The sequence below is a fragment of the Gorilla gorilla genome, chromosome 13, assembly GCF_029281585.2.
Source record: "Gorilla gorilla gorilla isolate KB3781 chromosome 13, NHGRI_mGorGor1-v2.1_pri, whole genome shotgun sequence".
Taxonomy (NCBI): Eukaryota; Metazoa; Chordata; class Mammalia; order Primates; family Hominidae; genus Gorilla; species Gorilla gorilla.
Window position 1 is genome coordinate 48879392 of NC_073237.2, and position 15668 is coordinate 48895059.

Consider the following 15668-nt stretch of genomic DNA (forward strand, 5'->3'; position numbering starts at 1 on the left):
ATCACTGTTTTCAGCTCTCAGGGGGTTTACAAACTAAAGAAGAGCAAGTAAGCATGATATAAATGTTTTAGTTCTAAAATATCTGTAACAGCAACATGTTGTGGAAGAACAAAGTAGTAGCCGGTTTCACTTAGAGAGACATTAAAAGGTTTCCCAACATGAGAACTGCAGAACTTAGCAAAAAGGGAAGAAAAACATACTGTTTACACTTAACTGTCAATAAATTACAGCTACTATTACAGTACACAAGCACTTTCCAAATTTTATTTCACTTAATTATCACAACAACCCTTTGGGACCAGCAGTTCACAATGAGAAACCAATGGTGTACAGGATAAATGAGTAGCCCAAGATGACGCATCTTGTAAAATGGAAAGGCCAGGAATAAATTGAGCTCTGTGTAATTTGATATTCTTCCCACTATACCAGGTGGCCTAAACTGAGTTTTAAGAATAAATAAGACTTATCAGAGAAAAAAGGAGAAAAAACACAGCAGAGAGAAGAGGCATAAAGATATGACTCATGAATTATCTTAGAAGGGAAGGAAAACTATCTTGGAATATATACATATACATATGAAATATATATACACACACATACATACTAATAAAAGAAATAATGACTTATAAACTAAGACAATTTATGAACTGAACTATGATTAAAAATTCCATACTCAAATTTACTTAAGAGATTGCTCCATAATGGAGACCTTAAAGAAACCTACATTATGATTTCAAAAATGTCTGATTTACAAATCCTTTAATCATCAAACATGTTCATAAATAATTTTAATCAATTTAACCCATTAATTAAAATAAATCTAAGATAACATACAAACAAACATAATTAATTAAAGTTCTACTTTAACACTTATGCAATTACACTACATTTTAAAATTACGTTTCCTTTATTACAATTTCCTTTTTAAGCCCAAGAATGGTATAGTTATAAAGGTTAAACATGGAGTTTTCCATATGAAATAAATCTAAAAAATCAAACTCAACTTTTAACATTATTTGAGAGGAAAATAAATCGTACCTCTGCATTGTGTTTGGTTGTTATTTCTAACTTTTCTTTTTTAGCCCAATGGAGTTTCTTCCTGAGATTATCAGTAATATCCAACTCTGTTTCATTTTTAAGTATTTGTTTTACATCCAATGAGGCATTCTTCAACCTTTAAAATGAGATTACAGTAAAATGTATATGCTTCTCATAAAGCACATTTCAGAGCATTTCTGATATTTCTGATAACTTATTTTTCAAAAAACAAAGAAAACATGACATGGTTCTTGACTTAGAGTTCACAATCTAGTAAAAGATGTCCACTGCAAAAGCTACGTAGAAATACAAAGTAGTATATATAGATAGATAGATACCTAGCAACAAACCACTGTCTAATGGGAAATTACCACATTATTCAAGATTGCTACTTAAACTGTCTGATCATATCACAAGCTGGATAATTTTGGAAGAGACTGGGTTCTCCCACTTTTTTTCTTTGTAAATAATACATTTTGTTTACTGCAAATGTAATACATAATACAAAAAGAAAAATGTCAGACTAAAGCACCCTACTCTCTCCCAAAAATAAAAATAAAAAATTAAAATAACAGCAAACAGAATTTAGAGGTATAAACTCACAAGAGAAAGAACACAAAAGATGAGATAATAGCAACCAATTGCTGGAAGCTGAAATGCATGTGGACAAGTGGTAACTGATAACCCCCAAAAGCTCAGTAATTGGCAACACCTTTGAAAATGGAGGTAAAAGTAGAGCAGAAAACAGGAGAATTATTTGAAAGTCTGCCAACAAAATAATTACATCCTCAGATCCCCATCCCCTATACCACACAACTGGGTACCTATCTCTTCCCCAGTCTGGCAGAAAAACACTAGGGGTTTATTCCCTGGAGAGGATAAAACAGAGGGTCTCTGGATCAGAAGACATTAGATACAAATGACCTAAGTTTTTCATACTATATACAAGAAGCTTGAGTTAAAAGTTATATAAGGAAAGAGCGCTCTAGAGTTTTAACACTACTTGTCTTGCCAGAATGTTCTTGCCAGAATGTTCTTGCCAGAACGATGGCAGTCAAGCAGAAATTGGAAGTGTCTTCCCTACAGAACCTAAGCAACCAGGTGAAAAATACCTAAAGATACTGATGCCAGTGGTTCTCTAGAAAAACAGCTTAACCATATAACCCTACAGAGCATGCCACAAACACAAAGTCTCACACACTGAGCTTCCAGTCATCTTTTTAGGTTAAGCCCCTACTTTTCAATATAAGCAGACAGCCAACAATCACCAAAAGTTTAATAAGCAATTAATATGATAAACAGAGACCAAAAATATGGCGCATGGAAAGAAGCATGCCTTGAAAGACTATGCAGAAAGATGACAACTTAGAAGAGAGGAAAAAAAAAAACGAACATTGTCTACTAAAAAAACAGGAGTATATCATCCATATGTCACATCCATGACTGCAATAAGAAATGAAATATTCAGAGAAAAAAAAACAGCTCTTAAAAATCAAAAACAGCCAGGTGCAGTGGCTCACGCCTGGCCTCCAAGCACTTTGGGAGGCTGTGGCGGGCAGATCACTTCAGGCCAGGAGTTCAAGACCAGCCTGGCCAACATAGTGAAATCCTGCCTCTACTAAAAATATAAAAAATTAGCTGGATGTGGTGGCTCATGCTTGTAATCCCAGCTACTTGGGAGGCAAAGGCAGGAGAATCCTTGAACCCAGGAAGCAGAGGTTGCAGTGAGCAGAGATCACACTATTGCACTCCACCCTGGGCAACAAGAGCAAAACTCCATCTCAAAAAAAAGAAAAGAAAAGTAATCAAAAACACAAACTAAGAAAACGAAAAACTAAATAAATAAAAATAAAAGAAAAATCTCCCAGAAAATAAAGCAAAAAAAGAGATGGAGATGAAAAATAGAAAATTTTTTATATTAGAAGACTGTCCAAGAAGTTCAAAATCTAAATAAAGGTGCAGAATGAAAAAAAATAAATTTATAACATTAAATAGTCTTGTTATTTTGTAAGCATTGTTCTAAGCATTTTACATATATAAACTTATTTATTCTTCACAATAATCTCATGAGATTGGTACTATTATGACCCCCATTACCCAAGTTCACAGGGCTAGCGAGGGAGAGGCAGAGCTGAAATTCAAACCCTGAAAGCCTGGCTTCATGATATATCCTCTTAACCACTGCACTACAATGTCTCTCTGAAGGGGAGGAAACTATTACAGAAACAAATCCATGGAAATAGGCGGATTCCGAAGGATATAAGTTTCAAACCGAAAGGGCCTATTAAAAGAGCCCAGGTTAAATGCATGGAAATTTCAGAAAACAAGGAACAAAAAAGTAGTTCCTCCAAAGTCTAGAGAGAAATAAATAGGTTTTATACAAAAGACTAACAAATATCTTTGACTATAAAAATCCCTGAAAGACAACCTAGGCAATACCATCCTGGACACAGGAACGGGCAAAGATGTCATGACGAAGATGCCTAAAGCAATCACAACAAAAGCAAAAATTGACAAATGGGATCTAATTAAACTTAAGAGCTTCTTCATGGCAAAAGAAACTATCAACAGTGTAAACAGCCTAGAGAATGGGAAAAAAAATTTGCAAATTATACATCTGACAGAGGTCAAATATCCAGCATCTATAAGCAACTTAAAAAAATTTACAAGAAAAAAAACATTAAAAAGTGGGCAAAGGACATAAAAAGACACTTTTCAAGAGAAGACATACATGCAGCCAACAAGCATATGAAACAAAGCTCAGTATCAGTGATCATTAGAGAAACGCAAATCAAAACCACAATGAGATACCATCTCACACCAGTCAGAATGGCCATTATTAAAAAGTCAAAAAATAAGGCCGGACGCGGTGGCTCACGCCTGCAATCCCAGCACTTTGGGAGGCCGAGGCGGGTGGATCATGAGGTCAGCAGATCGAGACCATCCTGGCTAACACGGTGAAACCCCATCTCTACTAAAAATACAAAAAATTCTCCGGGCGTGGTGGCAGGCACCTGCAGTCCCAGCTACTCCGGAGGCTGAGGCAGGAGAATGGCGTAAGCCCGGGAGGCGGAGCTTGCAGCGAGCCGAGATTGCGGCACTGCACTCCAGCCTGGGCAACAGAGCAAGACTCTGCCTCAAAAAAAAAAAAAAAAATGTATTGGAGATGTAGATGGTGCAATCATGCAACACAAAATAAATAAAACGAATGCATACTGGAAAAGAAGAAGTAAAACTGTCTTTAATTACAAAGGACATGATTCTGAAAGAAAATTCTAGAAATCCACTAAGAAAAAACAGACTAGAACTAAAGTCAATTTCAGCAAGGTCACAAAATACAAGTCAATATACAAAAATCAATTATACTTCTATATCCTAGCAATGAACAACCCAAAAACAAAATTAAGAAAACAATTCCATTTATAACAGCATCAAAAAGAATAAAATAAATTTAACAAAAGAAATGCAAGGCCAGGGATGGTGGCTCATGCCTGATGCCAGCACTTTGGGAAGCCAAGGCAGGAGGATCACTTGAGGCCAGGAGTTCAAGACCAGCCTGAGAAACATAGCAAGATCTTGTCTCTACAAAAATAAAAAAAATTGGCCAGCCATGGTGATACATGCCTGTAGTCCTAGCTACTAAGGAGGCTGAGGCAGGAGGATCACTTGAGCTCAGGAGTTGAGACCACAGTCAGCTAAGATCATGCCACTATACTCTAGCCTGGGCAACAGAGCAAGACCTTGTCTCAAAAAAAAAAAAAAAAGTGAAAGATTTTTACCCTAAAAAATACAAAATGTTGTTCAAAGGAGTTGAAAAGCTAAACAAGTGGAAAGACCTTCCACCATATTCACATTCATGTAAGGAAAACTCAATATTATTAAAATGGCAATTCTCCCCAAATTATTCTACATATTCAATATAATCCCTATTAAAACCCCAACAGACATTTTTGCAGAAACTGAAAAGCTGATCCTAAAATTCATATGGAAAGACAAAGAATTCAAAATAGCCAAAACAATCTTGAAGAACAAATGGGAAAACTTTTGATTCCTAATTTCAAAACTTACTATAAAGCCACAGTAATCAAGACAATGTGATATTGGATTAAGAACAGACATGTACGCCTGTAATCCCAGCACTGTGGGAGGCTGAGGCCGGTGGATCACAAAGTCAGGAGTTCAAGACCAGCCTGCCCAAGATTATGAAACCCCGTCTCTAATAAAAATACAAAAATTAGCTGGGCACAGTGGCAGGTGCCTGTAATCCCAGCTACTCGGGAGGCTGAGGCAGGAGAATCACTTGAACCCGGGGGACAGAGGTTGCAGTGAGATCACGCCACTGCACTCCAGCCTTGACAACACAGTGAGACTCTGCCTCAAAAAAAAAAAAAAAAAAAAAAGAACAGACATGTAGATCAATATATCAGAGTTAAGACTCTAGAAATAAACCTATATTTAAATAGTTAAGTAATTTTCAACAGAAGTACCAAGGCAATTCAACGGGGAAATGTTACTCTTATCAACAACGCTGCTGGAACAATTGGCTATGCACATGCAAAGAGACAAATTTAGACCCTTACCTCATACAAAAAGTAACTTAAAAGTTACAAAAAGTAACTTAAAATAGAGCACTAAATATAAGAGCTAAAATTATAAAACTTCTAGAAGAAAACAGAAGAAAAATCTTCATGACCTTAGGTTAGTCAGAGATTTCTTACATACAAAACCAAAAGCACACTCCTATAGGAAAAGAACTGATAAACTGGACTTCATCAAAGTTAAAAACTTGTGCATTTCCAAAGACATTATTAAGAAAACGAAAAGTCAAGCCACTAAACAGGAGAAAAATGTTTGCATATCATATATCTTATTTTTTGTTGTTGTTGTTGTTGAGACAAGGTCTCGCTCTGTCACCCTGGCTCAAGTACAGTGGCATGATCTAGGCTCACTGCAATCTCCGCCTCCCAGCTTCAAACAATTCTCGTGCCTCAGCCTCTGGAGTAGCTGGGACCACACAGGCACACCACCATGCCTGGCTAATTTTTGTATTTTTTTTGTAGAGATGGGGTTTCGCCATGTTGGCCAGGCTGGTCTCGAACTCCTGGGCTCAAGCAATCCACCCACCTCAGCCTCCCAAAGTGCTGGGATTACAGGCATGAGTTACTGCACCAGGCCAGCAAATCATGTATCTGATAAAGGACTTGCATTCCAAATATACAAACACTCTTAAAGCTCAATAACATCAAAAAAAAAAAAACACACAATTTAAAAATAAACAGATCTGAAGAGACATTTCACCAATGAAGATAAATGAATTACCAAAAAGCACATGCAAAGATGTTCAACATCATTAATCATTAGGAAAATTCAAATTATAACCACAATAACATACAACTTCACACTCACCAAAATGGCTAAATTGAAATAGTCAGATAAAAATCAGTATTGGTCAGGTTATGGAGAAATTAAAACCCTCAATTATTGCTAGTGATAATATAAAATGACCCAGCCACTTCAGAACACAATTTGGCAGTTTCTTGAAAATTTTAACATAAATTTACTATATGACACAGCATTGCTGCTCCTAAGAATCTACCTAAGGGAAACAAAAACATATGTCAACACAAAGACATATTGCAAACGTGCACAGCAGCATTATTCATAGTACCCAAAAAGTGGAAACAACTCAAATGTCTGTCAACTGGCAGATGGGCATAATGTGGCATATCCATACAATGGAATACTATCAGCAAGAAAAAGAAACGAAGGGCTGCTACGTGCTACAACTTGACAAACCTCAGGAATATACCCTGTAAAAGAAGCCACAAAAGACCATCTATTATGTGATTCCATTCACATGAATTGTTCAGAAAAGGCAAATCTATAGAAACAGAAAGTAGATTAGTAGTAGATTTTAAATAACTGTATCCAGATTCTATAATTATAAGAAGTAATTTAGCCATAAAAATGATGACAAGCCGGGGCAATGGTGCGTGCCTACAGTTCCAGCTACTTGGGAGGCTGATGCAGGAGGATTGCCTGAGGCCAGGAGTGCTCAGACAGCCTGGGCAACATAACAAGACCCCACTTCAGAAAAATTTAAAAACTTTGATACACTGATGTGGTAAGAAGTTTCCCCAAAATTGAAAAAGCAGGATACTAAATAAGGTGAAATATTCTAATTTGTAAATACATATTTAAAATTAGCCAGGCATGGCAGCAGGCGCCTATAATCCCAGCTACTTAGGAGGCTGAGGCAGGAGAATCACTTGAACTCGGGAGGCGGAGGTTGCAGGGAACCAAGATCATGCCACTGCACTCCAATCTGGGCAACAGAACAAGACTCTGTCTCAAAAAAAAAAAAAAAAGTGGGGGGTGGGTAGCTTCAAAAGCTAAGTGGAAAACATCTGTATAGCAAATTTACGGGTAAATTACATGTTAGTCCTGGTACTTGTCCCACCCACACATCCTTGCTGAAAAGGCAGTCTAGATCAGTCCTTCTCAAACTAAATACGAGGAAGGACTATCTTCACCCCATCCATGATGATTTTGTAAAATATATTTAATGCATTATTTTTAAAGAAATTTTAAAAGCAGACAGAATACAACCCCAAATGTTTTATTCTTAGATTCAACAGACAGAATATTACTCTGTTACATGACTATAAAAGTTTCTAAACATTTACTTTTAATTTCAGTAGTTATTTCTTTGTAAAGCACACTTAGGAGAGAGTGGCACTGCCCTATGTGGTCCAGTTTTATATTGTAGACTCCACCCACCAAAGGTGAATGAACTAAAGGTAGGCGCCACACCCAAAGGCAGAAATCAATGGTACGAAAAAGATGAGCAACAGCAATTAGGTGTTACATCTTGGAGGGTAAACTGAGAGATACCAAGTAAGGAAGCAAAACAGCAACAGGAGCTAAGACTAAATGAATGCTTAAACAGTAGCCATGAATTACAGCTGGGCCAATGAAGAAAGAGGAATTAAAGCCACAGAGGTTAAAGAAAACAAAACAGAAATATAAATAAGAAAAAATACAAGGGAAAGATTTAAAGTAGTGGAAAAGAACAAGCAAGTCTCTAGTAACAGGATGAAGTTCAGACACACAGACTTTTGTGGTCCAAATTAACAGAGGAGCACAAAATCCCCATAAAGTCTCTAGAATCAGTTCCAATTCTTATGAGGCTTCCTTCATGCTTCTTCAGTCCCACAGAATTTCTACTCCCCTTACCATCCCATGAGAATTCTTACAGTTAGCTCTACAACCACTGACTTCTCCCTGTTCCTTGCAACTAAAAACGTTCATCAACTAAAAGAAGAGACAAGAGGCTTACCTTTGGGTATCACCAGTGCCATTACTTGAAGTATTCAAATTCATGATGTTTTCCAACTCTTTCAAAATACCCTGCTGTTTCTTAATGACATATTTCTTTCTTGATGATTAAAATTGCCCAAGATGTCTGTGGCTTCAGGTTAGATGATTTGAGGTCTGTTAAAACAGTAAATGATACAATAGCAGTTTGAGTCCTGATACTATTGGAGATTTTTCTTGTTTTTTGGTTTATTTGGGAAAGATGTAATAATTGATAAGTGAAATTGTAGGTGTATAGAGATATCTAGACCTCAGGAGATCACCAAAAGAAAAGGAACTCAAATAAGCAGACTGAGATGGAGACTGTATCTCAGTGCTGAGAACTGACTAACTAACAGCTCCTACATATAGATCCAAAGGATCTTTACAACAGTGATTCAAGTGGCTGACTGAACAGTCTGACCTAGGACAGAGGTTGAAATTTTGGCCAAGATGATGTGGGAATGGGGAGATCCCATCTATCCAGGGACCTGAAAGACTAGGTTGGAAATGGTGGTAGACAAATGAATACCACCGTCATTCATCTACTGAACACCTACTACAGCGTCAAGCACTGTAATTGGTATTTTATATATAGCATTGCGATCCTTACAACACTGCAATGTAAGGATTATCCCATTTTTCTACCAAGAAAACCAAGACTGAGATTAAAACTAACTTGAGCTGGGTGTGGTGGCTCACACCTGTAATCCCAGCACTTTGGGAGGCAGAGGCAGGCAGATCACCTGAGGTCGGGAGTTCTAAACCAGCGTGACCAACATGGAGAAACCCCATCTCTACTAAAAATATAAAATTAGCCAGGCGGGGTGGCACATGCCTGTAATCCCAGCTACTCAGGAGGCTGAGGTGGAAGAATTGCTTGAACCTGGGAGGCGGAGGTTGCAGTGAGCCAAGATTGCACCATTGCACTCAAGCCTGGCCAACAAGAGAGAAACTCCGCCTCAAAAAAAAAAAAAAAGAAGTAACTTGAGAAAGTCACATAGTTACAGAACCAAGATTCCAATTCACAACTCTCTGACACTGAAGTTCAAGTTCTTTCTACAAGGCCACTGATGACACATAAACCTGAATTATAAGTTATCTTGCGTGAGGGTTATTATCCTCACTTTATAAGAAAACTCATCTGATTCAGAGAGGCTCAACTGTCTTGCCCAAAGCCATTCAGCTATTAAGTGGGGGGCACCAAGGAGTCTCTATCAAGCTCTTCAGATATTGTCCCAAAATCTTGTCACCTTATCACCACGCTCCTGAAGGTCAGACCCCAGGGAAACTTCCTTCAGAATGAAAGTAACAGTTAGAACCTAGAAGGAATGGACCCTTCTGTATTTAAGAGTAATGTCCAAGGCACAAAAACACATACATGAAATGTTCCTGTTTTGATGAAAAGCTTAAATACACACACACACAGGTGGCACAACAGGCACAAACAGACCTCTATTTATCTCTTAGGAAAATAATTTCAGATAGTTAGAGCCTTAATCATGTTTTCGTATATTGGGCAGAGAAGTGTGGGAATTAGAAGTTACGAAACTTTTAATAAAGTTGTTTCAATAAAGTTAAAGAGAATCATCATACTTCAGTGCATTATTTTGGCACCTAACATCTTCAAATCTGAATGGTCCTCTAGAGAGACAGCGTCTTTCATAGCTCAGAAGCAAGTTTCATCTACTTCTAGCTCACTGATATATAACCAGTAGAATACAGCAAAGATGAAGGGATGCCACTCTTATGATTACATTATATAAGACGTTTATCTTAGTAGACTGAATGACAATCTCCTGCTGACCTTAAAGAAGCAAAGTGTCAGGCCAGGCGCAGTGGCTCACACCTGTAATCCCAGCACTTAGGGAGGCCGAGGTGGGTGGATCACGAGGTCAGGAGCTGGAGACCAGTCTGGCTAAGATGGTGAAACCTCGACTCTACTAAAAATAAAGAAAATTAGCTGGGCGTGGTGGTGGGCGCCTGTAATCCCAGCTACTCAGGAGGTCAAGATAGGAGAATCGCTTGAACCCAGGAGGCGGAGACTGCAGTGAGCCAAGATTGCGCCACTGCACTCCAGCCTGGGCTACAGAGTGAGACTCCATCTTAAAAAAAAAAAAAAAAAGAAGCAAAATGTCATGCTGTGAACTGCCCATGGAAGAGGCCACATGGCAAAGAACTGCAGGCAGCATCTTGGACCTAAGGTGAAAAAAATCTTGAGTAACAGGCAGGTAAGACAGGAAAATGGGTTTCCACACCAGCTCTGCCTGTGTGTCTTTTATCAAGTCTTTCTTTTTTTTTTAATTTTCTTCATCTTCCTCGCTGATATCAGCCCCTGATGACACAGAGAACAAGGATTTACTTCTCTGTGTGTTTTAGGAAGACTAAATCAATGAAGGACCAAAGTTGATATCGTGAGTGGCTGAAGTTGAACTATGATGGGATTCCCATGCAATAGAGCATGGCAGAGAAGGTGCAGTAAAATCTCCTCCCTCTTCTTCCACCAGGTGAAAAGGCAAGGAATGATGAGGACAGTCAAGTTCAGAGTTACAGGATAGTAATGAAAATGTCAATGGAATACAAAGTTAAGTTAAAGAACTACAGTGCCCTTAAAGAGTATTTATTTCTAGCTTTATTGGAACTTCCCTGTGAAACTCCACAAAGTTAAAATACACAATTTGGTCAAACTATGTCAGTGATTAAAAATTCCTTATGACATGCAATCAAAATCAGCCTTTCTCTTCTTCAATATTTGTTGAACTCTAAATATTACTTTCCATTTGAAAACATTCAATTAATCATTACTTGTGAACAAACTATATGATACAAAGTCATTCCCTGCTGTCATCATTCCAACTGTCACAAAAGTCCCTTCTCCAGGCATTGTATTAAAAACTTTCTACATATTATCTCATTTCACTCTACACCAACCCCAAGGGGAACATAATGCTAATATCCGTACTTTATACATGAGGAAACCAGGGCTTAAAGATAAGCAGTCACGGAGGAGGTTCCAAGATGGCCAAATAGGAACAGCTCCAGTCTGTAGCTCCCAGCATAAGTGACACAGAATATGGGTGATTTCTGCATTTCCAACTGAGCTTCCGCTGGTGATACCCAGGCAAACAGGGTCTGGAGTGGACCTCCAGCAAACTCCAACAGACCTGCAGCTGAGGGTCCTAATTGTTAGAAGGAAAACGAACAAACAGAAAGGACATCCACACCAAAACCTCAACTTTGTTGATGTCACCATCAACAAAGACCAAAGGTAGATAAAACCACAAAGATGGGGAGAAACCAGAACAGAAAAGCTGAAAATTCTAAAAATCAGAGCGCCTCTTCCCCTCCAAAAGAACGCAGCTCCTCACCAGCAACGGAACAAAGCGGGACAGAGAAGGACTTTGATGAGTTAAGAGAAGAAGGCTTCAGACGATCGGTAATAACAAACTTCTCTGAGCTAAAGGAGGATGCTCAAACCCACCGCAAAGAAGCTAAAAACCTTGGAAAAAGATTAGATGAATGGCTAACTAGAATAAACAGTGTAGAGAAATCCCTGAATGACCTGATGGAGCTGAAAACCATGGCAAGAGAACTACGTGACGAATGCACAAGCTTCAGTAGCCGATTTGATCAAGTGGAAGAAGGGGTATCAGTGATTGAACAACAAATGAATGAAATGAAACGAGAAGAGAAATTTAGAGAAAAAAGAGTAAAAAGAAATGAAGAAAGCCTCCAAGAAATATGGGACTATGTGAAAAGACCAAATCTACGTCTGATTGGTGTACCTGAAAGTGATGGGGAGAATGGCATCCAGTGGAAAACACCCTTCAGGATATTATCCAGGAGAACTTCCCCAATCTAGTGAGGCAGGCCAACATTCAAATTCAGGAAATACAGAGAATGCCACAAAGATACTCCTCGAGAAGAGCAACTCTAAGACACATAATTGTCAGATTCACCAAAGCTGAAATGAAGGAAAAAATATTAAGGGCAGCCAGAAAGGTCAGGTTACCCACAAAGGGAAGCCCATCAGACTAACAGTGGATCTCTCAGCAGAAACTCTACAAGCCAGAAGAGAGTGAGGGCCAATATTCAACATTCTTAAAGAAAAGAATTTTCAACCCAGAATTTCATATCCAGCCAAACTAAGCTTCATAAGTGAAAGAGAAATACAATCCTTTTCAGAAAAACAAATGCTGAGAGATTTTGTCACCACCAGGCCTGCCTTACAAGAGCTCCTGAAGGAAGCACTAAACATAGAAAGGAAGAACCGGTACCAGCCACTGCAAAAACATGCCAAATTGTAAAGACCATCGAGCCTAGGAAAAAACTGCATCAACTAACGAGCAAAATAACCAGCTAACATCATAATGACAGGATCAAATTCACACATAACAATATTAACCTTAAAGGTAAATGGGCTAAATGCTCCAATTAAAAGACACAGACTGGCAAATTGGATAGAGTCAAGACCCATCAGTGTGCTGTATTGAGGAGACCTATCTCACGTGCAGAGACGCACATAGGCTTAAAATAAAGAGATGGAGTAAGATCTGCCAAGCAAATGGAAAACAAAAAAAAGCCAGGGTTGCAATCCTAATCTCTGATAAGACAGACTTTAAACTAACAAAGACCACAAGAGACAAAGAAGGCCATTACATAATGGTAAAGGGATCAGTTCAACAAGAAGAGCTAACTATCCTAAATATATATGCACCCAATACTGGAGCACCCAGATTCATAAAGCAAGTCTTAGAGACCTACAAAGAGACTTAGACTCCCATACAATAATAATGGGAGACTTTAAAACCCCACTGTAAACATAGACAGATCAATGAGACAGAAAGTTAACAAAGATATCCAGGAATTGAACTCAGCTCTGCACCAAGCAGACCTAACAGACATCTACAGAACTCTCCACCCCAAATCAATAGAATATACATTCTTCTCAGCACCACATCACACTTATTCCAAAACTGACCACATAGTTGGAAGTAAAGCACTCCTCAGCAAATGTAAAAGAACAGAAATTATAACAAACTGTCTCTCAGACCACAGTGCAATCAAACTACAACTTAGGATTAAGAAACTCACTCGAAACCGCTCAACTACGTGGAAACTGAACAACCTGCTCCTGAATGACTACTGGGTACATAACGAAATGAAGGCAGAAATAAAGACGTTCTTTGAAACCAATGAGAGCAAAGACACAACATACCAGAATCTCTCGGACACATTCAAAGCAGTATGTAGAGGGAAATTTATAGCACTAAATGCCCACAAGAGAAAGCAGGAAAGATCCAAAATTGACACCATAACATCACAATTAAAAGAACTAGAGAAGCAACAGCAAACACATCCAAAAGCTAGCAGAAGGCAAGAAATAAGATCAGAGCAGAACTGAAGGAGATAGAAACACAAAAAAACCCTTCAAAATATCAGTGAATCCAGGAGCTGGTTTTTTGAAAAGATCAACAAAATTGATAGACCGCTAGCAAGATTAATAAAGAAGAAAAGAGAGAAGAATCAAAGATGTAATAAAAAAAGATAAAGGGGATATCACCACTGATCCCACAGAAATATAAACTACCATCAGAGAATACTATAAGCACCTCTACGCAAATAAACTAGAAAATCTACAGGAAATGGATAAATTCCTGGACACATACACCCATGCAAGACTAAACCAGGAAGAATCTGAATCCCTGAAAAGACCAATAACAGGTTCTGAAATTGAGGCAATAATAGCCTACCAACCAAAAAATGTCCAGGACCAGATGGATTCACAGCCGAATTCTACCATAGGTACAAAGAGGAGCTGGTACCATTCCTTCTGAAACTATTCCAATCAATACAAAAAGAGGGAATCCTCCCTAATTCATTTTATGAGGCCAGCATCATCCTGATACCAAAGCCTGGCAGAGACACAACAAAAAAAGAGAATTTTAGACCAATATCCCTGACGAACATTGATGTAAAAATCCTCAATAAAATACTGGCAAACTGAATCCAGCAGCACATCAAAAAGCTTATCCACCATGATCAAGTTGGCTTCATCCCTGGGATGCAAGGCTGGTTCAACATACGCAAATCAATAAACGTAATCCATCACATAAACAGAACCAATGACAAAAACCACATGATTATCTCAATAGATGCAGAAAAGGCCTTTGGCAAAATTCAACAGCTCTTCATGCTAAAAACTCTCAATAAACTAGGTATTGATGGGACGTATCTCAAAATAATAAGAGCTCTTTATGACAAACCCACAGACAATGTCATCCTGAATGGGCAAAAACTGGAAACATTCCCTTTGAAAACTGGCACAAGACAGGGATGCCCTCTCTCACCCCTCCTACTCAACATAGTGTTGGAATTCTGGCCAGGGAAATCAGGCAGGAGAAAGAAATAAAGGGTATTCAATGAGGAAAAGAGGAAGTCAAATTGTCCTTGTTTGCAGATGACATGATTGTATATTTAGAAAACCCCATCGTCTCAGCCCAAAATCTCCTTAAGCTGATAAGCAACTTCAGCAAAGTCTCAGGATACAAAATCAATGTACAAAAATCACAAGCATTCTTATACACCAATAACAGACAAACAGAGAGCCAAATCATGAGTGAATTCCCATTCACAATTGCTTCAAAGAGAATAAAATACCTAGGAATCCAACTTACAAAGGAAGTAAAGGACCTCTTCAAAGAGAACTACAAACCACTGCTCAATGAAATAAAAGAGGACACAAACAAATGGAAGAACATTCCATGCTCATGGATAGGAAGAATTAATATTGTGAAAATGGCCATACTCCCCAAGGTAATTTATAGATTCAATGCCATCCCCATCAAGCTACCAATGACTTTCTTCACAGAATTGGAAACAACTAAAGTTCATATGGGACCAAAAAAGATACCACATTGCCAAGACAATCCTAAGCAAAAAGAACAAAGCTGGAGGCATCAAACTACCTGACTTCAAACTATACTACAAGGCTACAGTAACCAAAACAGCATGGTACTGGTACCAAAACAGATATATAGACCAATGGAACAGAACAGAGCCCTCAGAAATAATACCACACATCTACAACCATCTGATCTTTGACAAACCTGACAAAAACAAGAAATGGGGAAAGGATTCCCTATTTAATAAATGGTGCTGGGAAAACTGGCTAGCCATATGTAGAAAGCTGAAACTGGATGCCTCCCTTACACCTTATACAAAAATTAATTCAAGATGGATTAAAGACTTAAATGTTAGACCTAAAACTATAA

At 38.3% G+C, this 15668-nt stretch overlaps 1 protein-coding gene across 4 annotated transcripts in view; it reads right to left on the bottom strand.

Annotated features, from left to right (window-relative positions):
• Positions 1 to 15668, bottom strand: part of CCDC171 (coiled-coil domain containing 171) — a 422806-nt gene that overhangs the window by 403148 nt on the left and 3990 nt on the right. For all 4 annotated transcript variants that reach the window (XM_031014903.3, XM_031014902.3, XM_055350793.2 and 1 more), the window contains exons 2-3: positions 8378 to 8532; positions 1039 to 1174 (exon numbers count right to left, since the gene is read on the bottom strand). In XM_031014903.3, the coding sequence (XP_030870763.3) occupies positions 1039 to 1174; positions 8378 to 8421 (180 nt within the window). In that variant the 5' untranslated portion in view covers positions 8422 to 8532. The remainder of the gene's footprint in view (positions 1 to 1038; positions 1175 to 8377; positions 8533 to 15668) is intronic.